The 27,791-nt window shown below is 38.6% G+C and overlaps 5 protein-coding genes across 5 annotated transcripts; 4 read left to right on the top strand and 1 right to left on the bottom strand.

The window, feature by feature from the left end:
• Positions 1-10,315: 10,315 nt before the first annotated feature.
• On the top strand, positions 10,316-13,609 carry LOC125764529 (uncharacterized). The gene is made up of 2 exons (XM_049428883.1): positions 10,316-11,887; positions 13,509-13,609. Exon 1 carries the CDS (start codon positions 10,402-10,404, stop codon positions 11,398-11,400), a length of 999 nt encoding a protein of 332 aa, XP_049284840.1. The 5' UTR covers positions 10,316-10,401; the 3' UTR covers positions 11,401-11,887; positions 13,509-13,609.
• Positions 13,610-21,122: 7,513 nt separating this feature from the next.
• LOC125764499 (zinc finger protein 888) lies at positions 21,123-23,506 on the bottom strand. The gene is made up of 2 exons (XM_049428828.1): positions 23,221-23,506; positions 21,123-23,153 (listed from the first exon to the last, which is right to left on the bottom strand). Exons 1-2 carry the CDS (start codon positions 23,332-23,334, stop codon positions 21,708-21,710), a joined length of 1,560 nt encoding a protein of 519 aa, XP_049284785.1. The 5' UTR covers positions 23,335-23,506; the 3' UTR covers positions 21,123-21,707.
• A 235-nt stretch (positions 23,507-23,741) lies between these two features.
• On the top strand, positions 23,742-26,191 carry LOC125764574 (bolA-like protein 2). The gene is made up of 3 exons (XM_049428941.1): positions 23,742-23,899; positions 25,894-25,988; positions 26,059-26,191. The coding sequence occupies exons 1-3, from the start codon at positions 23,834-23,836 to the stop codon at positions 26,156-26,158; spliced, it is 261 nt and encodes an 86-aa protein (XP_049284898.1). The 5' UTR covers positions 23,742-23,833; the 3' UTR covers positions 26,159-26,191.
• Positions 23,906-25,808, top strand: LOC125764493 (probable dolichyl pyrophosphate Man9GlcNAc2 alpha-1,3-glucosyltransferase). Its single transcript, XM_049428821.1, has 2 exons — positions 23,906-24,991; positions 25,049-25,808. Exons 1-2 carry the CDS (start codon positions 24,069-24,071, stop codon positions 25,746-25,748), a joined length of 1,623 nt encoding a protein of 540 aa, XP_049284778.1. The 5' UTR covers positions 23,906-24,068; the 3' UTR covers positions 25,749-25,808.
• A 20-nt stretch (positions 26,192-26,211) lies between the features above and the next one.
• LOC125764517 (mevalonate kinase) lies at positions 26,212-27,592 on the top strand. The gene has a single exon (XM_049428861.1). It carries the CDS (start codon positions 26,212-26,214, stop codon positions 27,427-27,429), a length of 1,218 nt encoding a protein of 405 aa, XP_049284818.1. The 3' UTR covers positions 27,430-27,592.
• Positions 27,593-27,791: the final 199 nt, after the last annotated feature.

The following is a 27,791-nucleotide window of genomic DNA, read 5'->3' as shown; positions in this document are numbered from 1 at the left end:
AAACGAGCTGACTCCTAATTACGAATCATTCACTCTGAGTTGACTCACAAAAAAGAGTTGTTATTCTCATCTCTAGACTGGAACCATTGTAGCCCATAAACCACCGGGCGCCTCCATTAACAGTCTTTCCTTCGCCCTAGATGAAGGAACATAACTTAACTATAAAGCCAACATTATTTTTGAAAGTTAACAGACATTGCTTAACAACACTATAACTATTTTCCTTGACTTACATTTATCCGTACTCGATGCTCAGTTCTGCCTTATGGAGACTGCCATTGTAACCAATAAACCACCGGGCGCCTCCATTAACAGTCTTTCCTTCGATCCTAGATGAAGGAATTAATTCCTACCCCTCCTTAATATCAAAAAAATATTACCAGCAACATTATTCATCTTATAAGCATCCGTTTTTTTCGCCCCTAACATATTCTTCACATGTACCGATCGGTCAGTAAACCGGAACAGCGAATTAAATAACACGAAGAGGAAAAAAACAAATGACTAACAGAAACATGATAACAAAGAATCTTCTGCACACAACGCAGTGCATCGCCGTTGAAATGTATTTCCGGTACAAAAGCAGCAAACTTAGATGCAGATCTGCTGCTACAAAAGCTGAACATCTGCAAACAGCAGCACCAGCAGCATCGAGCGAAATACGTTTGTTTGGCCATCAGAGCATAATTCATCCCACTCCAGTGTGTGCTACAGGGTACTGGTCGTAGCGAATGAAATAGAATCCCTTTTTCCATTTCCCGTTGCTGGTCAATTTCTTTCCACCGATTCCAATTGACCGCCCGGACCGGACTGCAGTCTCGATTGTGATGCAATTTGGAGAATTTCCTCTCGATGTTTTTCAACGCGAATGTATGATCGGGTGTCTGAAGGGTTCTTACTCAGAGAAAGAAAACCTCCCGCAGAACAATAGCAAACAGTGAACAAAAGGAGTTGGAAAACGAATCCGTTTCCTAGGAATTAGCGTGAAACCGTCTCGCTCCGGTCAGCGATATTCAATGTTTACCAATTAGACGAGTCCGCAAACATCATAGCCCCCCGGACCGGAACCGAAATGGGTTGGAGGGCATATCTAACATTCCCAGACACGGTGGAACCTGACCGACGATGGCTATCGTGTTCTCTGCAGTAAATTGTGCTCTTTCACATTTCCCATGGTTGATTCTAGTCTTGGCAGCAGATCAACGATAAACAGTGGGTTATGTCAACATGGGCAACATTTCTCCACATCACCAACCCGGCCTGACGAATGGCCCTTGGGGTGGTATGCTATCCGTACATGCTGCTCTAAAAAGGGTAGTATGAACCAACCCACCAACTTGGGTGAATAAAACCGTGAAATATATGTAAAAAGAGGAAAAAGGTACAAAGTCGCTGAACGAATTTACGGGAGCAACCAACTTTATTTCACAACCTTTTCGTTCTCCTCGTTCCTTTGCGAATGATCCCCTTTTATACCCTGTCGGGGTTCTTTCTACGCTCCTTCGATACAGGGTGATCCTGTGGTCTTCCCAATTAACATTTTTCGTTTTTACATATATGCACCATACGAGTCAGTGCGAAGAAATACTTTGCTGAATGTAGTAGTAAACTAGCTTAGCATGATTATACTGCATGGTTACATAGCTAACACCGAGAGGCTTCATTGTATCCTGCTGCATGCTGGTGAATGTAGTTTAAAACATAAACAGCTTACAAGATAAAAAGCAGTTATTTAACACCTTCATCTTTTAAGCAAAGAAGGAGTTTTGCAGTGGGAAAACCTTTTTGAAATTATGTTTATTATTTTTTGCATGCATATTTTAAAGTCCTTCAACATTTTTGGGTGCTTATCTTCCATCGATCTGTTGATTTTCGACTCATAAAATATATTTCTTTACTTTTTGTCTTATTTTCTTAGTGAAATTAATCGAAAATTTGCTATAAAATCACACGTCTAAAATGTAATTAAGTCCAAAAACAAGGTATAATTTTCTTACTTCTTGTAGCTATGTCGGGCCGTAATTTTGTTTGTTTGAAACTATAAAAGAAAAACGCCTAAAGTTTTTCGATTAAAACATTTAAGTTAATGTCCAAATTATGTATATTTATTATTTTAAGTATGGTCGAAAAAATAAGTTCATTTTAAAAGTTTTCCTTGTTTATTTTCCCGAGATGGAATCAACTTAAAAATAGCTATTATGAGCTACTGATGCATTAGCTATTATAGCTATGCATATAAAGAGTCTGAAAATAATTTTGTTTGCCACTATGTCTAGTTATCCAAAACGCTATTTTACAAAAATGTATATTTGTTCAGTTGTTTCTTCCTTCTAATTACCTTTGCTTGTTTTAAGGAAATGTTTCTGTCATAACTTTCATTTCTATTTAGTGTTTCAAATCTGTAACGGTGAACGATAAACAAGCAAACAATCTTCAAACAACTACCTTCAATTTGATGAATCCTTTCAAAGAAAATTCTTCCACAGAGCGTACTTACAAAATCCTGCGGGATTTTGCTTGCTCTAGCTAGCAATTATTTTTATTCCAAACCTCGTGTCTCGGTGCCGATGCTCAACACTCTCCACCCCTAAAGTCCACACTTTATCCTTCCGCTCGAGCAGCTCGAGGGGAAAATTGTCTCTAATCTTTCAATTAGTTTTCTTAACACCGACAGCATTTACGCTTCCGACAAGGTAAGATCCCTCGACGGTACCTGCAACGGCTACAATAAATTGCTTCATTTGCCGGACCGGTCTGCTACAGATTTTCAATTGAACTCGAGACCAGAGCCACCGAACGAAACGCCTTTAATTGCAACCGGGAGCGGTGCTGCATCTTCACGGATGAAGCTGTCTTCCAAATCCGTACACTCTTCCCGTAAGCTTAGTTTGCTTTCTTCTTGCAAAAAGGAAAATCCAACCGTAGCACCAAGGAAATACAGTAGATTACCATGAAGTGTAACCATTTCCGGACCCGGTCCGGAGAAGCTTCCAGCCTTCTCAAAACGATTACAAGAAATCTAGTAGAAGATATCGTCCCACCGTCCGGAGGTTTTTACGCTTCCAGGGAAACTTCCACCGTTTCTTCCACACCAAGATTAAGCCGCACTTGTGTTTGTTTTTGATTTCATTTGCAACATCATTCCCCGCTTGACAAATGGCTGCTAATGGAAAAGTCGAATAATCCGGTGTTAAACATCGAAACACTTCCGAATGGTTATGTTTTGTGCTTCCCTTTTTGCACCGCAGGCAACACACCACCTTTCTTCCACTTCCACAGTCCAACTACTTGAACCACAATCGAAGACAAAACGACCACCACATCTTGAATTCCACCGCTTCGTGTAAATGTGGCAAAAGCACCAAATACTGCACCTCGCTCTTATAGAAGCTGCTAATGCGTAAATAATCGGCTCGTGCAAAGTGCAAACTGCAGTACAAGTCGAATATGTACCTAGAACATCGAAACCGTGCTGCACCAAATGGTGGTCAGACTGAGTTGTTGTATCCTTTCTGATTGTGAACAGTTCCGTAAAACCAATAATCCTACCCTAGGGGCCTAGCCAGGCAGCAGCCATTAGCTTAGACGTGCCAAATAGCTGTTGTTTGTGTTCCATTTCTATTTGTTTTCGATGTTACTCCGGTCAACGATGAAGACACGACTGGGTTTTATTCGTGCGCCTGGCGTCTAACAACCTTTTACAGGCCGGAAATGATTGCTTAAACATGATGGCGAATTGCATAAATTGTAGATCAGTACCTGTCGCTCGGCTTAAAGTGTTGTCTTATGGTTTTAGTTTTATACCTTCGTTAAAAAGTATTTTTTTAATTATTTTTTTTAACTACTTTACATTACAAACGAGGTTTGAGAGAGTCGAAGATGCGCACAGAAAGAGACGCAGTTGAGCATATCTTTTTAATATCAATTTAATTTAAGCAATGCAAACAACTTAAATTTAATTTCTTTCCGAAATACTCGAACAACCGTTAAAATATACGAAATATAAAAGGTAAAAAAGGAATTAAAAACTAACTAATAACTAATAAATGGATAAAGAAAATATTTTGGTTTTATTCGTAATCGATAATTACGGCTTTTGCAAAGATAAAAATATTTTAAAAAAATAAAAATATCTTAATAACACTATTATCCGAACAGCTGTTAACGATGATTAAACGCACCGCTCTCGCTCTCTAAAGTGTGCGGTGCGCTTGAGGACGCTCCACACGGAGCGCTGCACGCAGGAGCGATTCCTGCAAAACAGCTACCTCTTTTTTCTCGTGGGCTGTGCGGGAGCGCGCACAATAAGATGACCGGAGCGATTGAAATACCCCTTTTGTTTTTGACCCACTAGCTATAGCCTTAGAAAATTTTCAAATTTTTTGAAATTATTTATTTATTTTTTGTTGTTTATTTTTTTTTTTCAATTTAAAGCACTATTTGAGTGAAAAGAAACTCATTTCAATCGATTCGCATTAAAATAAAACAATTTTTAAATTTTGCTAAATTTCCCAGAAAAATGGCAAGGGGTACCCCTTATGAAATTTTCGAGATGAAATTTTTTTTGAAATTTTTTTCTTATTTTTTATTCTTTTTTTAATTTAAAGCATTATTTGAGTGAAAAGAAACTTATTGCAACAAATTCGCATTCAAATATATTATTTTTAAAAATTTTGCTAAATTGCTGAAAAATGAGGAAAATTTTACATTTTCTCAAACAGGGTAAGGAACTTGGTTCCTCGCATAACTTCTGGCACAGACATCTGAGGGCATGGCCGTCCAAGAAGAAAATGTAGTCCTTGGTGCCATCTATCGACCACAGGTTAAAGATTGACGATCCGTTGGATATCGACCGAGTTATAGGCAAAACTTGATGCAAAAATGAATAAAATCTCAAACAGGGTATGGAACTCTGTTACTCGAATAACTTCTGACACAGACGTGTGAGGGCATGGCCGTCCAAGAAGAAAATGTAGCCATTGGTGCCATCTATCGACCACAGGTTAAAGATTGGCGATCCGTTGGATACCGACAAAGTTATAGGCAAAACTTGGTGCAAAAATGAGCCTAGGAGATAGGTAATTTTATAGATTTTTTGGTTATTTAATTAAAAAATTTCAATCTTTTTCAATTTAAAGCATTATTTGAGTGAAAAGAAACTTATTTGAACCAATTGGCATTAAAATAAATCAATTTCATTTTTTTTGCAAAATTTCTCAAAAAAATGGCAAGGGGTACCCCTTATGAAATTTTCGAGATGAAAATTTTTTTGAAATTTTTTTCTGATTTTTTATTCTTTTTTTAATTTAAAGCATTATTTGAGTGAAAAGAAACTTATTGCAACAAATTCGCATTAAAATATATCACATTTAAAAATTTTGCTAAATTGCTGAAAAATGAGGAAAATTTTACATTTTCTCAAACAGGGTAAGGAACTTGGTTCCTCGCATAACTTCTGGCACAGACATCTGAGGGCATGGCCGTCCAAGAAGAAAATGTAGCCATTGGTGCCATCTATCGACCACAGGTTAAAGATTGGCGATCCGTTGGATACCGATCGAGTTATAGGCAAAACTTGGTGCAAAAATGAAGAAAATTTTACATTTTCTCAAACAGGGTATGGAACTTGGTTCCTCGCATAACTTCTGGCACAGACATCTGAGGGCATGGCCGTCCAAGAAGAAAATGTAGTCCTTGGTGCCATCTATCGACCACAGGTTAAAGATTGACGATCCGTTGGATATCGACAGAGTTACAGGCAAAACTTGCTGCAAAAATGAGCTCAGGAGATAGGTAATTTTATAGATTTTTTGGTTATTTAATTAAAAAATTTCAATCTTTTTCAATTTAAAGCATTATTTGAGTGAAAAGAAACTTATTTGAACCAATTGGCATTAAAATAAATCAATTTCATTTTTTTGCAAAATTTCTCAAAAAAATGGCAAGGGGTACCCCTTATGAAATTTTCGAGATGAAAATTTTTTTGAAATTTTTTTCTGATTTTTTATTCTTTTTTTAATTTAAAGCATTATTTGAGTGAAAAGAAACTTATTGCAACAAATTCGCATTCAAATATAGTTATGTGCCTATGACAAGCGACCGTCATACGACACCTAGAACAGTGCAACATTTCCCACGGTTGTCGTCCAGACCGAACCAGACGACAACTCAGCAGTTCTGGACCCCGTACGCCATCCGACACCATCATGCCACGCTGCACCAAACACCATCGGTTAGGCACAACAAGTAGGATTAGCTTAGAATTCAAGTTTTAGTTTGTATCGAGCAACTCAACTGTAAGCAACGAGTCGTCATTAATAAAAAGTTTTGTACTTTAAACTAATGAACACGCGTCGCCTACATAATTGGCGCAGCCGTCCGGTGTGTTAAACGAAAAGCTTAGTGGTTACAAGTGGAAGGCGAAAAATAACAAATTTCGTCGAAAAGATCCCGCATTTAGCATCCGGAGCAGCAAAGGATTACCGTCCGCCGAGGAGTAGAGGATCTCCCGCCCCTAAGCATCGAATTGACACGAACCACGGACCCACCGACTGTAAGTACCGACCATTTTTTTATTCACTGTGCAGTGTAGTGTAGTGATAGAAAAAGTGTAGTTACAACGCTCGAAAATATTTTTACAGTGCTCTCTAATCAATACTTTCTTGCACGTACTACCAGATAGGCGTGTAAGAAACCGTAACGTCCCACCACATACGGTAACGGTTGTTTTTTCACTTTCCCCAGACTGATAGTGAAAAGAGTATTGTGTTAGTGAAAAGTGTAAATTTATTTCTCGGCACCCCCTTTACGCACTACCAGATAGACGTAGAAGGATTTTTCGACAGCGCACTACTAGATAGACGCTTCGAAATACAAGTAGATAGCAACAAGATTTTTAAATTTCCGAGAAGTAAAATTATTTTAAATTTATCAACTTCCGGTAAAGTGAAATTGTGTGCTAAGAAAGTGTGGTATCGGGAGAACATTCTCACATACCTATTGAAAATTTGGATTTATTTTTGGAAAACCTTACAATGGAACCTCAAATTCATTCCAATCATATGAAGAATATCAGTGCGCTGATGGCGCGCATGATGAAAGCCATGGAAACCATAGATGAAAGGTTAACGCAACATGAGTTGCGATTCCAAAGCATCAGTAACGACAACGGACCAGTATACCGGCAAACTGAACCTGATCGCGCAATAACGATATCAGGAGACCCGTCCCGTATACCTGATCCAATAAAAATGTTGCCAACGTTTAATGGCAACAAAAAGCAACTTGTAAGTTGGCTAGAAACAGCGGAAAAAACACTCTACTTATTCGAAAAGCTTGTGCCTCCGAGCATTTTTGAAATTTATATTACTGCGGTAATAAATAAAATTGAGGGACATGCTAAAGATATTCTTTGTTCAAATGGAAACCCAAGAACATTTGACAACGTAAAGAAAATTTTAACGGAAACTCTTGGCGATAAGCAACAGCTTTCCACTGATAATTGCCAAATTTGGCATAACAAAATGGAGGGTAACGCTAATAAGCACTACCAGAAAACAAAAGAACTGGTTCACAACATAAAATCGTTGGTAAAACAGAACCCAAAATATAATCAACATTGGGATGCTACAAATGATTTTATAGACGAGTATAGCCTATCACCATACGATAGTGGACTAGAAAAACCGCATTTTGGATACGTACAAGCGTCCGAGCCTAAAACGATAGAAAATGCACATGCATTCATAAATAAACAAGACACCAGAATCTACCGTCCCATAGGGCAATATGAAAACAAAAAACATGACCCAGAAAAAATAAGAAAGATCCAAGATTGGAAACTTCCGCAAAATCAGAAAGAAATAAAGCAGTTTCTTGGACTTGTTGGTTATTATAGACGTTTTATAAAAGACTATTCTAAAATAACAAAACCCCTCTCTAAGTACTTACGAAAGGATTCAACAATTAACCTGAATGATCAAGAATATGAAGAGGCATTTCAAAGATTAAAAAATATAATAATTTCCGATCAAATCTTATCTTACCCCGATTTTGAACTTCCTTTTATACTGACAACCGATGCAAGTAACTACGCCCTCGGTGCCGTCCTTTCACAGGTAATAGATAAAATAGAAAAACCCATTGCTTTCGCTAGCCGTACTCTAAACAAAACAGAGTCGAATTATTCCACAACTGAAAAAGAGGCCCTAGCCATCATATGGGCAGTAACCAAATTTAAACCCTACCTGTATGGTAATAAATTTACATTAGTTACCGATCATAAACCTCTGATTTTCATAAAAAACTCAAATAAAAATGCCAAATTGATACGCTGGCGTTTGGACCTAGAAAATTATGACTATGACGTAATTTACAAAACAGGAAAGACTAACGTAGTGACTGACGCACTCAGTAGAAAAGTGGAAGTTAACACTAACGAACTTCAAAACGATGTTTCGGTAGATGAAATTTCAGTGGAAAATAATTTCAGTTCATCTTCTGCTGACACAATACATTCAGCTGATACTTCCGACGACTATTACATACATTTTACAGAGAGACCTATCAACAGTTACAGAAACCAAATCATTTTCAAAATAGGAAACTCTGACTCCGTTGTTACAGAGCACATTTTTCAAAACTATAAGAGGACAACTATTAGTTCACCATCGTTTGATAGAAGAAAAATTACACACTTAATGAAAGACCTTTCTAATGGAAAGCAAAATGCTATTTTTGCTCCAGAAAGCTTACTAAATGTAATTCAAGCAGTATACAGAGAAAACTTCTGCAATTCAAATTGTCATTTTGTTATTACACAAAATATGGTTGAAGACGTAACATCCGAACCAATCCAAGACGATATTATAAGAAAAGAACACGAAAGAGCCCACAGAGGTATAATCGAAGTTGAAAGACAACTTAAACGTGCATACTTCTTCCCGAACATGATGAAACGAATCAAGCAGCTAGTTAATTCGTGCGCGATTTGTACGCAACATAAATACGAACGAAAACCATACAATATTAAAATATCACCACGACCAATAGAAAATGGTCCTTTTTATAGAGTTCACATGGATATTTTCGGAATGGATAAGCATTATTACCTTTCTTTAATATTTGCATTTTCGAAACACCTTCAACTCATAGAAATTAAATCCAGAAACATGACAGATATTCGAAAGGCCCTTTCACAGTACAATAGAACATTCGGATTGCCAACGAAAAATCTTCTCCAGGCTGCAAATAGAATGAAGAAGAATAATAACAAAAAGGAAAATCCTCCGTTTATTACTGAAGGGCAGGACATTTTCATAAAGAAAATACCAGAAAAAAAACTCGACCCACGTTATTCAAAAGCAAAATGCGTGGAAAACAATGAAAAAACAATAAAAAATTGCGCCAAGAAATGTCAAACGCAGCAAAAATAAATTAAGACGGATTAAGTAATATTCAAACAAGTTCATACTAATACTGTTTTATCTTTACAGGACAAGACGTGGAAAATAAGATAAGACAAGACGTGGAAAACTTGCGCCAAGAAATGTCCAATGCAACAACAATTAATTAAAACGGATTAAACAATCTTTAAACATAATACTAATATTGTCTTATCGTTACAGGACAAGACGATTCGGATCAAAATAATTGACACGCCGGTACCAATATTTTTCAGTTTCTTTTTAGCAATCTTCAGAGTATTGCCAATATACAGCACGAAGGAGCGTAAAAAAAAGGAAAAAGGAAAAACGGACAAACAAAATTATTTAAGAGAAGAAACAAATAATTACTTAAGAGATAAAAAAAAAGATAGAATAGATATAGGAAAACGCTATAGGAAACAAGAATAAGCAACTAAGATGGATCTAATCAAAATGATTATTTTAATAGCTATCTTCAAAATACATCAAATCACCTACTCCAAAGCACAGGAATTGTTAATCAGTAATCTAATTGATCAGCCAATCCTAATATTAGAAAAACACCCATGTAAGCTACAAATCGGCAATATTAACATAATTCACGAAATTAACTTAACAGATATCGAAAATACGATCACTCTTCTAAATCAATCTATCAATAGGCCAACAAATAGTCCCCTTTCGGAAATCGCTAAACATAAGATTAACAACGTATATTCAAACTTGTATCAGATAAAACCAAGAAAGCGTCAAACAAGAAGCATAGAAGCTATAGGGTCAGTTTGGAAATGGATCGGAGGAAGCCCGGATGCCCATGATCTGCAAATCATTAATCGTACGATGAATGATCTTATAGAAAGCAATAACCACCAATATCAATTCAACGAACATCTTGGAAAATTTAATCAAAATCCTCACCAATGAAGTGAAGCAGATAATCGAAGTTAAAAATGATGTACTCCTTACCGAACTTGATATGCTGACGACAATGATCAATATAGACACCATCAATAAGATACTAGAAGATATCAAAGATGCGATACTGTTATCCAAAATGTCTGTTACAAACAGCAAAATTTTGTCGCCACGTGAATACGCCATCATCAAACGTCTTTTAGAAGACCAAGGAGTAGAAACAGATATCCCTGAAGAAGCTTTAACCTACGCGACACCCAAAATAGCAGTCAGCAAAGAAAAACTGCTATACATACTCAAAGTTCCTCAGTTACAAGAAGTCGAATCAAAAATCATTGAAATAATTGCGATAAACCATAATAATTCCGTAATCAGACATTATCCAAGATATCTGCTACAACACAAAAAGATACTCTACACAACAACGAAACCGGAAGAATACGTTCAAAGGTACTCCTATACAATGGAATTTATCGACAATTGCATATTCCCTCTAGTGATGGGAAAAGAAAGTAATTGTATTGTAGTACAAGATTACACAATCACAGCCAAACTCATAGCGGATAATCTCTTACTTATCGAGAATGCAAATGGACAGCTAATCAAAACCGATTGTGGCCCAAATGACAGAATACTGAGAGGAAATTTCCTACTTACATTTTCTAACTGTACCATTCAGTTCGAAAACCAAACATTCACATCAAAGGAAATCCATGTAAAGAACCCTTCAGTGTCAGGAACAACATTCAACACCGCAATTCATCGAAAAATCGTAGAAACTCCTTTGGCGTCCCTAGACAATAGAACATTAACGAATCGCAATCATATCGAACACATTTACCTGCAACAGTACAAGAATATAACATTGAATTGGAGTCTGTTAAGCGGAATCGGACTTAGCTTTGCAGTATCTTTAATTTTGATCATAATTGCCTATTGCTATCTAAGTCACCTAGTATCAGCAATAGTAAATCAAATCGGTAAAAGAAAATCCCGCTTACAGAACGAGCCACGCAACCATCGCAGTGAAGCTACTCTCGTGGACAGATTAGACGCATGAGGACACGCTTTTTTCACCCCCCGGAGAAGTTATGTGCCTATGACAAGCGACCGTCATACGACACCTAGAACAGTGCAACATTTCCCACGGTTGTCGTCCAGACCGAACCAGACGACAACTCAGCAGTTCTGGACCCCGTACGCCATCCGACACCATCATGCCACGCTGCACCAAACACCATCGGTTAGGCACAACAAGTAGGATTAGCTTAGAATTCAAGTTTTAGTTTGTATCGAGCAACTCAACTGTAAGCAACGAGTCGTCATTAATAAAAAGTTTTGTACTTTAAACTAATGAACACGCGTCGCCTACATAATTATATATCACATTTAAAAATTTTGCTAAATTGCTGAAAAATGAGGAAAATTTTACATTTTCTCAAACAGGGTAAGGAACTTGGTTCCTCGCATAACTTCTGGCACAGACATCTGAGGGCATGGCCGTCCAAGAAGAAAATGTAGCCATTGGTGCCATCTATCGACCACAGGTTAAAGATTGGCGATCCGTTGGATACCGATCGAGTTATAGGCAAAACTTGGTGCAAAAATGAAGAAAATTTTACATTTTCTCAAACAGGGTATGGAACTTGGTTCCTCGCATAACTTCTGGCACAGACATCTGAGGGCATGGCCGTCCAAGAAGAAAATGTAGTCCTTGGTGCCATCTATCGACCACAGGTTAAAGATTGACGATCCGTTGGATATCGACTGAGTTACAGGCAAAACTTGGTGCAAAAATGAGCTCAGGAGATAGGTAATTTTATAGATTTTTTGGTTATTTAATTAAAAAATTTCAATCTTTTTCAATTTAAAGCATTATTTGAGTGAAAAGAAACTTATTTGAACCAATTGGCATTAAAATAAATCAATTTCATTTTTTTTGCAAAATTTCTCAAAAAAATGGCAAGGGGTACCCCTTATGAAATTTTTGAGATGAAAATTTTTTTGAAATTTTTTTCTGATTTTTTATTCTTTTTTTTTAATTTAAAGCATTATTTGAGTGAAAAGAAACTTATTGCAACAAATTCGCATTCAAATATATCACATTTAAAAATTTTGCTAAATTGCTGAAAAATGAGGAAAATTATACATTTTCTCAAACAGGGTAAGGAACTTGGTTCCTCGCATAACTTCTGGCACAGACATCTGAGGGCATGGCCGTCCAAGAAGAAAATGTAGCCATTGGTATCATCTATCGACCACAGTTTAAAGATTGGCGATCCGTTGGATATCGACCGAGTTATAGGCAAAACTTGATGCAAAAATGAAGAAAATTTTACATTTTCTCAAACAGGGTATGGAACTCTGTTACTCGAATAACTTCTGACACAGACGTGTGAGGGCATGGCCGTCCAAGAAGAAAATGTAGTCCTTGGTGCCATCTATCGACCACAGGTTAAAGATTGGCGATCCGTTGGATACCGACAAAGTTATAGGCAAAACTTGGTGCAAAAATGAGCCTAGGAGATAGGTAATTTTATAGATTTTTTTGTTATTTAATTAAAAAATTTCAATCTTTTTCAATTTAAAGCATTATTTGAGTGAAAAGAAACTTATTTGAACCAATTGGCATTAAAATAAATCAATTTCATTTTTTTGCAAAATTTCTCAAAAAAATGGCAAGGGGTACCCCTTATGAAATTTTCGAGATGAAAATTTTTTTGAAATTTTTTTCTGATTTTTTATTCTTTTTTTAATTTAAAGCATTATTTGAGTGAAAAGAAACTTATTGCAACAAATTCGCATTCAAATATATCACATTTAAAAATTTTGCTAAATTGCTGTAAAATGAGGAAAATTTTACATTTTCTCAAACAGGGTAAGGAACTTGGTTCCTCGCATAACTTCTGGCACAGACATCTGAGGGCATGGCCGTCCAAGAAGAAAATGTAGCCATTGGTATCATCTATCGACCACAGTTTAAAGATTGGCGATCCGTTGGATATCGACCGAGTTATAGGCAAAACTTGGTGCAAAAATGAAGAAAATTTTACATTTTCTCAAACAGGGTATGGAACTTGGTTCCTCGCATAACTTCTGGCACAGACATCTGAGGGCGTGGCCGTCCAAGAAGAAAATGTAGCCATTGGTGCCATCTATCGACCACAGGTTAAAGATTGGCGATCCGTTGGATATCGACCGAGTTACAGGCAAAACTTGGTGCAAAAATGAGCTCAGGAGATAGGTAATTTTATAGATTTTTTGGTTATTTAATTAAAAAATTTCAATCGTTTTCAGTTTAAAGCATTATTTGAGTGAAAAGAAACTTATTTGAACCAATTGGCATTAAAATAAATCAATTTCATTTTTTTTGCAAAATTTCTCAAAAAAATGGCAAGGGGTACCCCTTATGAAATTTTCGAGATGAAATTTTTTTTGAAATTTTTTTGTGATTTTTTATTCTTTTTTTAACTTAAAGCATTATTTGAGTGAAAAGGAACTTATTGCAACAAATTCGCATTCAAATATATCACATTTAAAAATTTTGCTAAATTGCTGAAAAATGAGGAAAATTTTACATTTTCTCAAACAGGGTATGGAACTTGGTTCCTCGCATAACTTCTGACACAGACATCTGAGGGCATGGCCGTCCAAGGAGAAAATGTAGCCATTGGTGCCATCTATCGACCACAAGTTAAAGATTGGCGATCCGTTGGATACCGACCGAGTTATAGGCAAAACTTGGTGCAAAAATGAAGAAAATTTTACATTTTCTCAAACAGGGTATGGAACTTGGTTCCTCGCATAACTTCTGGCACAGACATCTGAGGGCATGGCCGTCCAAGAAGAAAATGTAGTCCTTGGTGCCATCTATCGACCACAGGTTAAAGATTGACGATCCGTTGGATATCGACTGAGTTACAGGCAAAACTTGGTGCAAAAATGAGCTCAGGAGATAGGTAATTTTATAGATTTTTTGGTTATTTAATTAAAAAATTTCAATCTTTTTCAATTTAAAGCATTATTTGAGTGAAAAGAAACTTATTTGAACCAATTGGCATTAAAATAAATCAATTTCATTTTTTTTGCAAAATTTCTCAAAAAAATGGCAAGGGGTACCCCTTATGAAATTTTTGAGATGAAAATTTTTTTGAAATTTTTTTCTGATTTTTTATTCTTTTTTTTAATTTAAAGCATTATTTGAGTGAAAAGAAACTTATTGCAACAAATTCGCATTCAAATATATCACATTTAAAAATTTTGCTAAATTGCTGAAAAATGAGGAAAATTATACATTTTCTCAAACAGGGTAAGGAACTTGGTTCCTCGCATAACTTCTGGCACAGACATCTGAGGGCATGGCCGTCCAAGAAGAAAATGTAGCCATTGGTATCATCTATCGACCACAGTTTAAAGATTGGCGATCCGTTGGATATCGACCGAGTTATAGGCAAAACTTGATGCAAAAATGAAGAAAATTTTACATTTTCTCAAACAGGGTATGGAACTCTGTTACTCGAATAACTTCTGACACAGACGTGTGAGGGCATGGCCGTCCAAGAAGAAAATGTAGTCCTTGGTGCCATCTATCGACCACAGGTTAAAGATTGGCGATCCGTTGGATACCGACAAAGTTATAGGCAAAACTTGGTGCAAAAATGAGCCTAGGAGATAGGTAATTTTATAGATTTTTTTGTTATTTAATTAAAAAATTTCAATCTTTTTCAATTTAAAGCATTATTTGAGTGAAAAGAAACTTATTTGAACCAATTGGCATTAAAATAAATCAATTTCATTTTTTTTGCAAAATTTCTCAAAAAAATGGCAAGGGGTACCCCTTATGAAATTTTCGAGATGAAAATTTTTTTGAAATTTTTTTCTGATTTTTTATTCTTTTTTTAATTTAAAGCATTATTTGAGTGAAAAGAAACTTATTGCAACAAATTCGCATTCAAATATATCACATTTAAAAATTTTGCTAAATTGCTGAAAAATGAGGAAAATTATACATTTTCTCAAACAGGGTAAGGAACTTGGTTCCTCGCATAACTTCTGGCACAGACATCTGAGGGCATGGCCGTCCAAGAAGAAAATGTAGCCATTGGTATCATCTATCGACCACAGTTTAAAGATTGGCGATCCGTTGGATATCGACCGAGTTATAGGCAAAACTTGATGCAAAAATGAAGAAAATTTTACATTTTCTCAAACAGGGTATGGAACTCTGTTACTCGAATAACTTCTGACACAGACGTGTGAGGGCATGGCCGTCCAAGAAGAAAATGTAGTCCTTGGTGCCATCTATCGACCACAGGTTAAAGATTGGCGATCCGTTGGATACCGACAAAGTTATAGGCAAAACTTGGTGCAAAAATGAGCCTAGGAGATAGGTAATTTTATAGATTTTTTTGTTATTTAATTAAAAAATTTCAATCTTTTTCAATTTAAAGCATTATTTGAGTGAAAAGAAACTTATTTGAACCAATTGGCATTAAAATAAATCAATTTCATTTTTTTTGCAAAATTTCTCAAAAAAATGGCAAGGGGTACCCCTTATGAAATTTTCGAGATGAAAATTTTTTTGAAATTTTTTTCTGATTTTTTATTGTTTTTTTAATTTAAAGCATTATTTGAGTGAAAAGAAACTTATTGCAACAAATTCGCATTCAAATATATCACATTTAAAAATTTTGCTAAATTGCTGTAAAATGAGGAAAATTTTACATTTTCTCAAACAGGGTAAGGAACTTGGTTCCTCGCATAACTTCTGGCACAGACATCTGAGGGCATGGCCGTCCAAGAAGAAAATGTAGCCATTGGTATCATCTATCGACCACAGTTTAAAGATTGGCGATCCGTTGGATATCGACCGAGTTATAGGCAAAACTTGGTGCAAAAATGAAGAAAATTTTACATTTTCTCAAACAGGGTATGGAACTTGGTTCCTCGCATAACTTCTGGCACAGACATCTGAGGGCGTGGCCGTCCAAGAAGAAAATGTAGCCATTGGTGCCATCTATCGACCACAGGTTAAAGATTGGCGATCCGTTGGATATCGACCGAGTTACAGGCAAAACTTGGTGCAAAAATGAGCTCAGGAGATAGGTAATTTTATAGATTTTTTGGTTATTTAATTAAAAAATTTCAATCGTTTTCAGTTTAAAGCATTATTTGAGTGAAAAGAAACTTATTTGAACCAATTGGCATTAAAATAAATCAATTTCATTTTTTTTGCAAAATTTCTCAAAAAAATGGCAAGGGGTACCCCTTATGAAATTTTCGAGATGAAATTTTTTTTGAAATTTTTTTGTGATTTTTTATTCTTTTTTTAACTTAAAGCATTATTTGAGTGAAAAGGAACTTATTGCAACAAATTCGCATTAAAATACATCAATTTTTAAAATTTTGGTGAATTACTCAAAAAAATGGTAAGGCTATAGCCTTGTGAAATTTTCAAATGGGAGCGCATCGCATAATCGCTCCTGTGTGTAGCGCTCCTTGTGGTGTGAAACTACCTCTTTTTCCCGTGGGCTGTGCGGGATCGCGCACAATAAGATGAGCGGAGCGATTGAGGTACCTCTTTCGCTCTTAACCCAACACTAATCGCGATATCTCTAAAATAAAAAAAAAACAGTAAAGGCCTTACTAATGTACCCAAATATTCTCCTACTCTAGATAATCCATTTATATCAATTTTTCCCCTCTTTCTGTTAACAATAATATTCAACATAATTATACTCACCTTTTCCATCATTGAATGTCAATCCTGCTCCGTCCTATTTGAAACTGTAACCAATGTAAGAGGCAAAATTCGAGCCTGGAATGATTTTCAGCAAATGATAAACGATCTAATCATTGCTACATCTGATTGATAAATGAAACCATCCATTCTAACGAGTGAAAACTCTCGCTTTGGATGTTTTGCTCACCCCATGCAACAAAAGTAAAAAGCTAATAAAACAAACAAACCTGAAAAATGAGAACTCATCTCTCAACCACGCTCGTGTATGTGTGTGTGTTTTTTTTTCGTAAGTTTCATGCACACCAGATCCAGACAACATTGGGCCGAGTTGAGGGTTTTTTTTGGTTTCCATCCTAACACATCAATCATTTTGAAATTGACTTCTCGATCCATGGTTTCACAGTTTTTTTTGTTCGTTACCTGCCACGTGAACGCCAGTAACCGAGTGAAAGAAAAAAGGGGAAAAATCTCATAATTAATGTGCTTGACATTCAACCACCCAAGAACCGAACGCTTCGACAAAATGACGCAAAATAAGGGTACAAACAACAGAAAGAAAACTCCAAAATTGTTTGCCGACTCGATCAATGACGGTGTGGTTGTTTGTTGGAAAAGAAAGAAAGAAAAAAACGGGAATGGAACCATTTTCTTTGCTCATTTTAAGCTTCCTCCAGCAAACCTCTTTTCGGTTCTTCAATCATCTTGTTACGACTGCTACACTTCCATTAAACTTTTCCCCTTCAAAGCTCAACGACCGGTTGGCAGTCGTTGCAAAAAAACAGCGTCTTGGTAAAGCGTTGGTTCACCGCAACCGTGTGTCCTAATTGCGTTGACGAACGCAAAAATTCGGTAACTGGCATTGGTGATTCGTACAAAAATTCTCCCCTTTTTTCATCTCTCTCTCTCTCTCCGTACATCCCATTTTTCCAATAGAAAGTCTTCGTAAATTTTGTCTTATCATAACGGAAAATCAATATCATGCGAAATGTTTCTCATGCTTCCATGGCATGCTTCGATTTGCGAACAGTTGTAACACCCGTCCATTGGTTGTGGTTAAAGAAGGAAAAGGAAGTTTTTCCACTTCTGAAACCACACACACACACACTCGTTTGTGGTTTGTTTGCAAACTTTTGGGTATGGAGTGAGTTTTCCTCACTGTGGTTTTCAACTCTGTGTCATCGATACCACAATACAACCCGCAACAACAGCAAAATGAATGAAACATCCAAACACGCGAGCTGGTGCGCATTATCTTGAGCGGTACCAGGCGCCTCCATTAACACATTAATCATCGTTAACAGCTGTTCGGGCAAGATTTGCGCCATGGAGTGCCGCGTTTGTGGTGTTTGTTTGCTTGCTTTAAAACATTAAACTCTACCACAGTATACAGATGGTTGAAGCGCTATATTTCCATCCATCCAAGCACAGTATCATGACGATAATAGGCACGCACAATAAATGCCTTCATTTCGGCGATACAAAGAAAAGCTTCTCCCACTGAGCCCACTTACCATTATCGCTGGCTTAATATTGTAATCTTGACATGTTGCCAAACAGTCGGGTATAGCCCACCGTCATCAAAGCGTGGCTTTCCAGTTTTAATCTTATCAAAAGCTCGTTGAAAAAGGTCAAAACCACTTCGGGGCAGCTGTAATTAATACAAGTTGAGAACACAAAAAAAAAGTCATAGCAACCGTTGCTAGCGCGACGGGTATCAAATTAATAGGATTACAAACACCGATTCAGGCTTTCGAGTGAAACGATTTTTAAACGGTTCGAGCATCGTTCTACGGAGGGAAACACACACCACAACCAAGTGGCCAGAACGATGCGAGAAAGACAAAAGTTTATTTGGCGTCTCTTTTTATTTTTGCTTTACCACTGACCTGAGCACTCCGATTGCTTAGATTGCATTCAGCAAAAGGTTCATCGAACGATCGAATATGGTGAAAGGAAGAACAGGAAAAAGGCAACCAGGGCTTCGAGTTTTCAACCATCCGGGGTTCGGGTTCGCGATTTGTTTTGTTCTACGCGCGGGATTTTCAATATCATCGCGTACGCTCGATCTTGCCATAAAAAAGGCGAGGGCCCAACATTTGCTAACCGCTGCCATCTGCCACCCGCCATCGTCACACTTGAAAGAGGGACAGAGATAGAGAGAAAGAGAGCCATTTTAACAATCATCCCCACTAAAACATCCAACCAAGATAACCAAGCAACGAACCCGGGTAGCAGGGGAGTGAATCCCATAGATTCCTTCGATGGAAAATAAAACCCATAGAAAATGGAAAGCTCCCGGCGTAAAATACGACCGATGGCTTTACCGTGTTATTAGAATCGCGATACGACGCGATTCTGTGGCCCTTTTACAGCTCATGGGTGTATGTCTGTATGTGTTTGTAAAGTGGCATGATTTGTTTGTCCATTTTACCAACTGGCGCTGGTTCGACAAACTGAAAAACCTCGACGATATGCATAACGTAAGCTCTGGGCTTGTGGAACGGAAATTGAACCTTCCATATGAAGCGGCCGTACACACCGGATTTGCAAACGAAATACACAAATAAAGAAACACACATACAGACAATACCACAAGTGTGGCACAAGTGTGGGAAAATATTTGAATGTTGTGTGATGGGTTTTACTGTTTGTGTTTTTTTTTTGTTTCGTTTTGTTTGCAGCTTATGCAGCAACCATTTAGTGATCTATTTGAGGATGGTAAAAACAACAAAAAAATTGGCTAAAATGCAAGCAAAGGAGTTACTGTAGCAGATTAATCCGATTTGTTACCTTTAGTGGCAAATGGAGTTTACAAATAAATTGAAACAGGCGTGCACTGCAGCATGAAAACGTTCGGCGAAAGTATCCGGTGTTATATTAGGCCTTTATTAAACAATAAATTGTTAGCTTTATGTACGGTTTATGTAAATACATTTCATGGAAGAGTCACTAATAGCGATAATATTTAAAAAAGAAAATTTTAACAAACCTTAATTACAACGATATATATTAATTTTTGAAAAGCATCAAATTTTGTAAACAAATTAATATAAAACGTGAAATTCAGCTAAAAATATCGATTCTTCTGTTCAATTTAAAGACACAATCAGATTAACACAAAAATTCGCTATTATTATCACTTTAAACAATTTTTAAACCTTCTGAACTGATGTAGATTATTTGCACTACAAGGTTTGCAGAGATATTCTGATTATATATTTCTGCTTCGAAAATTCCTGACAAAAGCTACCAATTGGTTAGATATTATAGATTTATTTCCTCTTTAGATTGAAGTTACTTACCCTGTTATATAAGTTCTTCTTAAAGAATACTTCAGCCCGAGAACCGCGGCTTCATTAAAGCAAATAGAAGAAATTAATCGTTTTAAACACCATCATAAATTTGTCGATAAATTTGTTTCATAGTAACGAAAACCAATTGCTACCTTTTATTTGAATCTTACGAAAAAATTGATCGTATAAATAAGAAAGAACACTAAATCGAACTTCCTTTCCTGTATTACACGCCCGTTGGCCCACTGATGCACTTTAGTCCACGCCTGCAGCTGGAGTTTCCGGGTTCCGTGAATAATACAATCCTGGATAGGCTCGATTTTTCACTTTACACAGTAACGCGGACAACGAAAAAGCCATCGATTTACCAAACATGAAATCGTTTTCTCTCTACCATTTCGCGTACGAATGATTGTTTTATCCTTCGTTGCCTCGTAGCTTAGTGTACTTTTGATTTCATGTTACTTTCGCAGCTTAGTATAAGAGGATTCCGCAACGCATAACGGGCTTAGAACTGGCGTGGCCGACGAATTGCATCCTGGGACTAAACAGAGCGATAGTTTTTCGTTGTTCGTTCAATTCCGATGTGAAACATTCATCCATCTTTAATAGTTCCATTTCCGGATCGAAACATCAATCCGCTTATATATAAACAATTTGTTTTCTAGTTGATTCGTACTTTTTATGTTATTTCAGTAGATAAACTTTGGAAGCATCTTTCTGGTTACTCATTTTCGTGATATTAACTTTTATTTCAAAGACTTCCTACACATGTATGTTTTGCATTTTTAAATCTTAATACAAAGCATTCATAAAACTTTATAATCTTTTAAAATAATTTAACCATTTCGTTTCGTTTCAACTTAGTTTAGTTTATTTCTTTGAAGATTGCAGTACAAGTTCTCATATGGAAGAGAATTACAATTTTTAAATTCACTTTAGCACAAGAAATTGATTCTTAAAAATTAATTTTCCTTTATTTTCTATTTTGCTAATTAAAATCATAATATTATTTTTAAAAGCTACAATTTGTTCGATTGCACTTAACTATTGTATGTGTGTGTATGTTTGGTATTTTCCATGCAAGTTTACGATATTTAAAGGGTAAAATTACTTAAAAGCTTACCTGACTTCCACTTAGACTGTAATTATTATTATGGAGAGTTTTTGAGGTAGGATTATTGTTCATTATTGCCAGAAAGAAACGATCCTAAGAAAAGGACACGGAAATAAGCAATAGACTAGCCAGTCTAGAGAAATGTCCCTATCAATGAAATTACATTAGCATTTTTAAATGATCACACGACCACAACCGTTGATCGCGATGCACTTTTACACACCTGCACCATGTTTCTGTTTTTCATGTATCTTTAACCCCAACTTGGATGTGTACAACTTATCGCACGGTTTACACCGATACGCACCTTTATGCGCGGCCACATGTTCGTACAGATGGCTTTTTCTTACCTGTTTGTCACAAAGTGGACACTTCTGCATGATATGATACTGGCGGTGGTTCTGCAGGTGGGCAATGTGGTAAAACTTGCGCGGACACAAGCTGCACATATATTTATGATTAATGCGATCGGCAGGGCTGGCGTGTATTGTTTCGAGGTGACGTTTTAAACTTTTCTTACACGACAGTGCTTTGCCGCACACGTCGCAACGGAACACACCCTGATGGGCCAGTATGTGTGTACCGATGTTTTGTTTCAACAGTTGCTTCATACACACGGGACACTGTTGAAACTTGTGCTTTCGCCGATGTTTGGTCAGTTTTCGGCACTCGTCAAACGTTCGATCGCACTGATCGCACGAATACGTTTGGGGTTCCCGTACCATGAACGGATGCATTACATCCGTGTGCGTTTGTAAGCTTTTGTGGCATGTAAATGTTTTGCAACATTCGTTGCAACGAAACGAGTATGCATCCGGGGCCGGTTCGGACCCATCCGTGGATTCTGCCTCCGATACTTTACCCTTCGCTGTACCACCTGTTCCCGCTGCATGAGTTTTACGATGCTCAGCCAGCAGTGTTTGGTGGGAAAACGATCGATTGCACAGATTGCACGGAAACCAAAGCTTTCTTCGTACGTACGGTGCGTGTACTACGGCGTTGTGTGTTTTCAAGTACCGCTCGTTCGGGTATGATCTGTCGCACAGTTCACACCGAAAGACGACTTTATTTGCGGCGATCCGTTCCCTGATGCGTTCTCTCATCTTTTCGATCAAGTTTTTACAATTCGCACTCGTTATTGACTCCTCGCGTTGTGTATTGCTAGCTTCATCGTCGTTACTATCACCGTCGAGATCACTTTCGCTTTCGTTATTGTCGACTGTTTCATCCTTTGCCGCCGTTTCGGAAACGGCGTCACGATCTGCACCCCGATCTACTTGTGTGTTTTCTTCCGTATCGCTAAAATTGAACTCACATTTTACAACGTCATGTGTCAGGACAGGTTCCACCTGCTCATCACAATCGGTGGGTTCCGTTTTAATAGCTGCCAGCAATCCACAACCTTCAGGCAGCTGTTCAGGTACCGTAACGGAGTTTTCGCTCTCCTCGTTTGTAATTCCAGTTTCCTTCTTAATTTTATCCGGATCGATCGGATACAATACCGTACTTTCGGTTGCATTTAATGGTTTGCTCTCCTGCAAATGTGTTTGCTCCAATGTGTTTTGATTCCGTTGCACCAGCTGGCTGTAACTGTTGAAGTCCCATACCTGCTGCGAACAATCGTTACACGTGTATATGGGCAAACCATCGTCATGCTTTATCTGCAAACGAAAACGTGGCGATTAGTTAAAGATTTTCAAGCAGCTATTAAACGTTGATCATATTTACCTCGAATGAAAACACGCGATTGATCGCACTCCGGAATAAAACCTCCCGTATGGAAGAACCTCTATCATCCGGATGCACTTCTCCCAAGCACAATCTACAGCTTGTTTCAGACATTTCTGATCTGATAATCAGCTAGGTTTAAGCTAAATATTAACACGATATTAACAATTTTAATCCAGTGTTTGGCGCATCCAATGTTTTGCGATCGCCACAACCGTGTGGTGTGTGTACTTTTTTATTCTGAGTAGAAAAAGTATTGTGCGACACATGTTAATATCAAACTAATTCACTTTAATTAGAGAATTAGAAATGTTTCAAGATAATCAAAAAAGGATAATAAACGTATTACCTAAAATAAAGCTCATATTTTGAGAATATAATATCCAGAAAATAGTTTCAAACCCATTCAAAGAAAATCACATTACATGCCTCTAGGGTGATTGTTGTTGGCTAGCAAGGAAACGCACCTTTTGACAGCGCCATTCAAACTGTCAAAAAACGTAAACACGAAAGGTGACAGCACTCCCTTATTCTCCCCTCATTGTAAATCTTCTTTAGCGAGTAAATAATCCTTCTTTCTTTCCATCTTTTACTATTTTCCTAACCGTGCAACATGTCCGGCTACACAGAGGAATACATCCGGCAGAAGCTGGTCGACAAACTGGAAGCAACACACGTGGTAAGTTCGTTGATCGATCGGGAGTGTTGGGCAAACTTTCTCTCCGATCTCGCGTACCGCTGGTAGAACGCGTACAGCTGTCAAACAAAGTGATCGCGAGCCCGTGTGTTTGTGTATACGCCGCGTTGGAAGTGTTTTGCTGTCCAGTGCAGTGTTCCCGGTCGTGAAAATGGATACCGGAACCGGGATGCTGTGGTTAGTGCTAGTGGCGGCCGGGTTATTTCTCCGTGCTACCGTTTCGTTGCACTCTTACTCCGGTGCCAACCGGCCACCGATGTATGGAGATTTTGAAGCACAACGACACTGGCAAGAGGTGACGGTTAATCTCCCGGTGGGTGATTGGTACCGGAACACGTCGGACAACGATTTGCTGTACTGGGGGTTGGATTATCCTCCGCTCACCGCTTACCATAGCTATCTGGTTGGCTTATGGGCACGCCGGTGGCACAATGAATCGTTCGTTGCGCTGCACACGTCGCGGGGTATTAGCACGGATGAGCATAAACATTTTATGCGAAACACTGTCCTACTGGTCGATGTTATCCTGTACGTTCCAGCCATCCTGTACGCCACGTACACCGTAAGGAGACGGATGGCAAATGATCCATCGAAACCTCACAAGGGGGTTGAGTGGCTTTCTCCAGTCCTGGCTGTACTGTTCCCGGGACAAATTCTCATCGACAACGGTCATTTCCAGTACAACAACGTATCGCTTGCCTTGTGTGCTCTCGCCATTGTGGCCGTTATCGAAAGGCGAACGCTGGCAGGAGCGATTCTATTCTGTCTCGCGCTTAACTACAAGCAAATGGAACTCTACCACGCCTTGCCATTCTTTTTCTACCTTCTGCGTGATTGTTTCACCATAACGGATAGTTCTGCTACGCCCGGACGACGGCTCATAATCGGTGTAAAAAGGTTAACCCTGCTCGGTGCAACTGTTCTGCTAACATTCATCATCCTTTGGCTTCCCTGGTTGCGATCACTTGATGCTGTTGGGCAGCTAGTGCATCGGATATTCCCGGTGGCACGTGGCGTTTTCGAGGACAAAGTGTCCAACGTTTGGTGTGTGGTAAACGTATTCGTTAAGCTAAGGTAAGTAACCCATCATACCGAATCAAGCCGTCACATTAATGATTTACTCTCGTTCAGGAACATTCCCAACACAACGATGGCATTCGTTTGTTTGCTGTGCACCTTGCTAGCCGTCCTGCCAAGTGGATTGCATCTGCTTTTTCAAAAAACACCTACAACTCGAAGCTTTCTGTATTCGCTCACCGTGACGGCACTTGGATTTTTCCTGTTCAGCTTTCAAGTGCACGAAAAATCGATTCTTCTAGCAGCACTTCCGGCCACGCTGCTTCTACCACTGGAACCACTCGTGTCCTGCTGGTTTCTCCAGGTGGCCACCTTCAGCATGTTACCGTTGCTTCATAAAGATGGTCTCACAGGAGCGTTTGTGGCTCTTTCGATCATTAGCCTTACATTGCTTCGGATAGCAGCCAGACCACAGGGACAACAATCATCCAACAAAAATAAAAAATCGTCATACGATACGCTCAATCTACGTGGATTGCTTCCGGAGGGAATCGGAAACCAAGCTTCAGGGAGTGTCCTTCTAGCACTGTTCTATTTATCCCTGTTGGGACAGATTGTACTGCTGCTGGCATTCCTTTGCTTTAGGCCACCGCCACATCTTCCATTCATTTATCCTCTTCTCATATCGGCATACAGCTGTGGACACTTTGTGCTATTTTACCTGTACTTTAACTACAGACAGCTCTGTAACGACGGAACTGATCAGTCGAACAAGTTGCCATCTAAAATAAGTTTAAAAAAGAAAGCAAAATAAAGTAACTGTTAAATAGCAGTCAAGCTGGTTAGTTTTGTTCGGAAAAGAAGCGTTGATCTTCTTAAAATGCTTGGAGGTTCAAACTAAAGCACCTTGAATATTGTTTTATTGAGATTTTTCCCCCAAATTTGTTTCCTTCTTTTAGGAAGTGGTCGATGAATCAGATGGTTGTGGTGGCAAATTTCGTGTCGTAGTCGTTTCCTCCCAGTTTCAAGGCAAACCACTACTTCAACGACACAGGTTAGTTTCTGTAGCAGCCTTTAATCCCCGTAATCATTACTCATACGACTTTTCTTTTCCCCGGCTTCAGGCTCGTTAACGCTGCACTGGAAGAGGAACTGAAAACGATTCACGCTTTCTCACAAAAAACCTACACCCCGGAACAGTGGGCCGGTGAAACTGGTCCTTAGAATAGGTGTTCCCTTTTGTTATATTTGAACCATCCGTAGCGCACAGCAGCATCATGACGGAACCGACCACCGTTCAACGGTTCGAAGTTTCCGCACCTGGGAAAGTGATCCTTCACGGGGAACATTCCGTTGTGTACGGTCATCCGGCGATTGCTGGATCGATTGGTTTGCGTACCTACCTCAACTATACCGCGCTCGAACAATCTTCATCCTCGTCACCCATGGTCATCGTGGAGTTCCGTTCGATCCCATTCACTGCCTACCTTACGGTGGAAATGTTTGAAGCGTTTCTACGTGAAGTTGACTGCAACGAAACGCTACAACCGGAAGCCATTCAAGAACAATTACGCTCACAGGGAGATTTTCCCTTCGTACGCTTTGTGCAAGATCCAAACCCCTGTCTGATGGATACGACTTCAAAGGAACGGATGTCCCTTGGCTCGGCGCTGTACATCATTAATCGGGTGCTACGATCGGAAGGTGTACGTACGATCGATAGATCTCGTATCGGTGCTGGTGGTTTTCGGCTTTCGCTCCATTCGGAGATGAGCATCGGTGCTGGATTGGGAAGTTCCGCTAGCTATGGCGTTTGTGTCGCTGCCGGTGCGTATCATCTTGCACGCATTCTCCAAAAAGACCATTCCACGTCGATCGAGCCGGATGTGCGGAAGAAGATCTATCAATGGTCGTTCGATTCGGAAATTATTATGCACGTAAAACCGTCCGGGATCGATAACGAAATCGCAACGAATGGTGGATTGGTCCGTTTCCGACGCGGTACCGGTGTGGACAGGGTCGTCACACTGCATCGTCCCGTGCACGTACTTATTGTAGACACGGGTGTTAGCCGCAGCACAGCAATGCTCGTCGCTCGTGCGGCTAAACGATTGGAACAGTTTCCACGTACGATCGGTCCCGTACTGGAAGCGATGGGTGGACTGGTCGATGAAGCAATTTCCCTTCTCGAATCGGACGACGATCAGGACACGGTTTACGATCGGCTTAGCTCACTTGTTAGCATCAACAATAATTTGCTCCGCTCGCTGGGCGCCAGTCATGCGGCTTTGGAGCAAATATTTGCCATCGCCGAACGGTACGGGTTTAGCAGCAAACTAACCGGTGCCGGTGGTGGAGGTTGTGGCTTTGTGCTGCTTCCGGCCGGCTACCAAGAGCTCGATTCATTCCAACAGCTGATGGCTGCACTAACCGAGGCTGGGTTCAATTCGATCGAAACCACCGTTGGTATTGGGGCGGGTTTTACACTAAGCTAAACGAACTCAAGACGATAGACGATCATGCGGACTAAGTTATTTTGAAGGGTTGTGGGTTAATATTCTATTAATAGCATAGGGAAACATCTCTCTACAACGGAAACGACGGAGGGTTTAATTAATTTTCGGTACGGTTGGTTCAAATATAAAAAAAGCAATATAATTTCTTAATTTTCATTTCTATTAGTATAAGCAAATCAGTTCCGAAAAGAAGCAACATATTGTGTTTTTGCATTCGTTTCATTATCCCCTAATAGGTACGACAACTAATAGATCCGTCCAGTCGTACTACAAAGGAGTGAATCATCAAAGTTATTTACAAAAAATGGCTTCCTGCAGTTTACCTTATTTCATAAAATTGT

Source organism: Anopheles funestus, chromosome 2RL, assembly GCF_943734845.2.
Source record: "Anopheles funestus chromosome 2RL, idAnoFuneDA-416_04, whole genome shotgun sequence".
NCBI lineage: Eukaryota > Metazoa > Arthropoda > Insecta > Diptera > Culicidae > Anopheles > Anopheles funestus.
The sequence above is the reverse complement of the archived record's forward strand: the minus strand, read 5'-3'. Positions and strand labels throughout refer to the sequence as shown.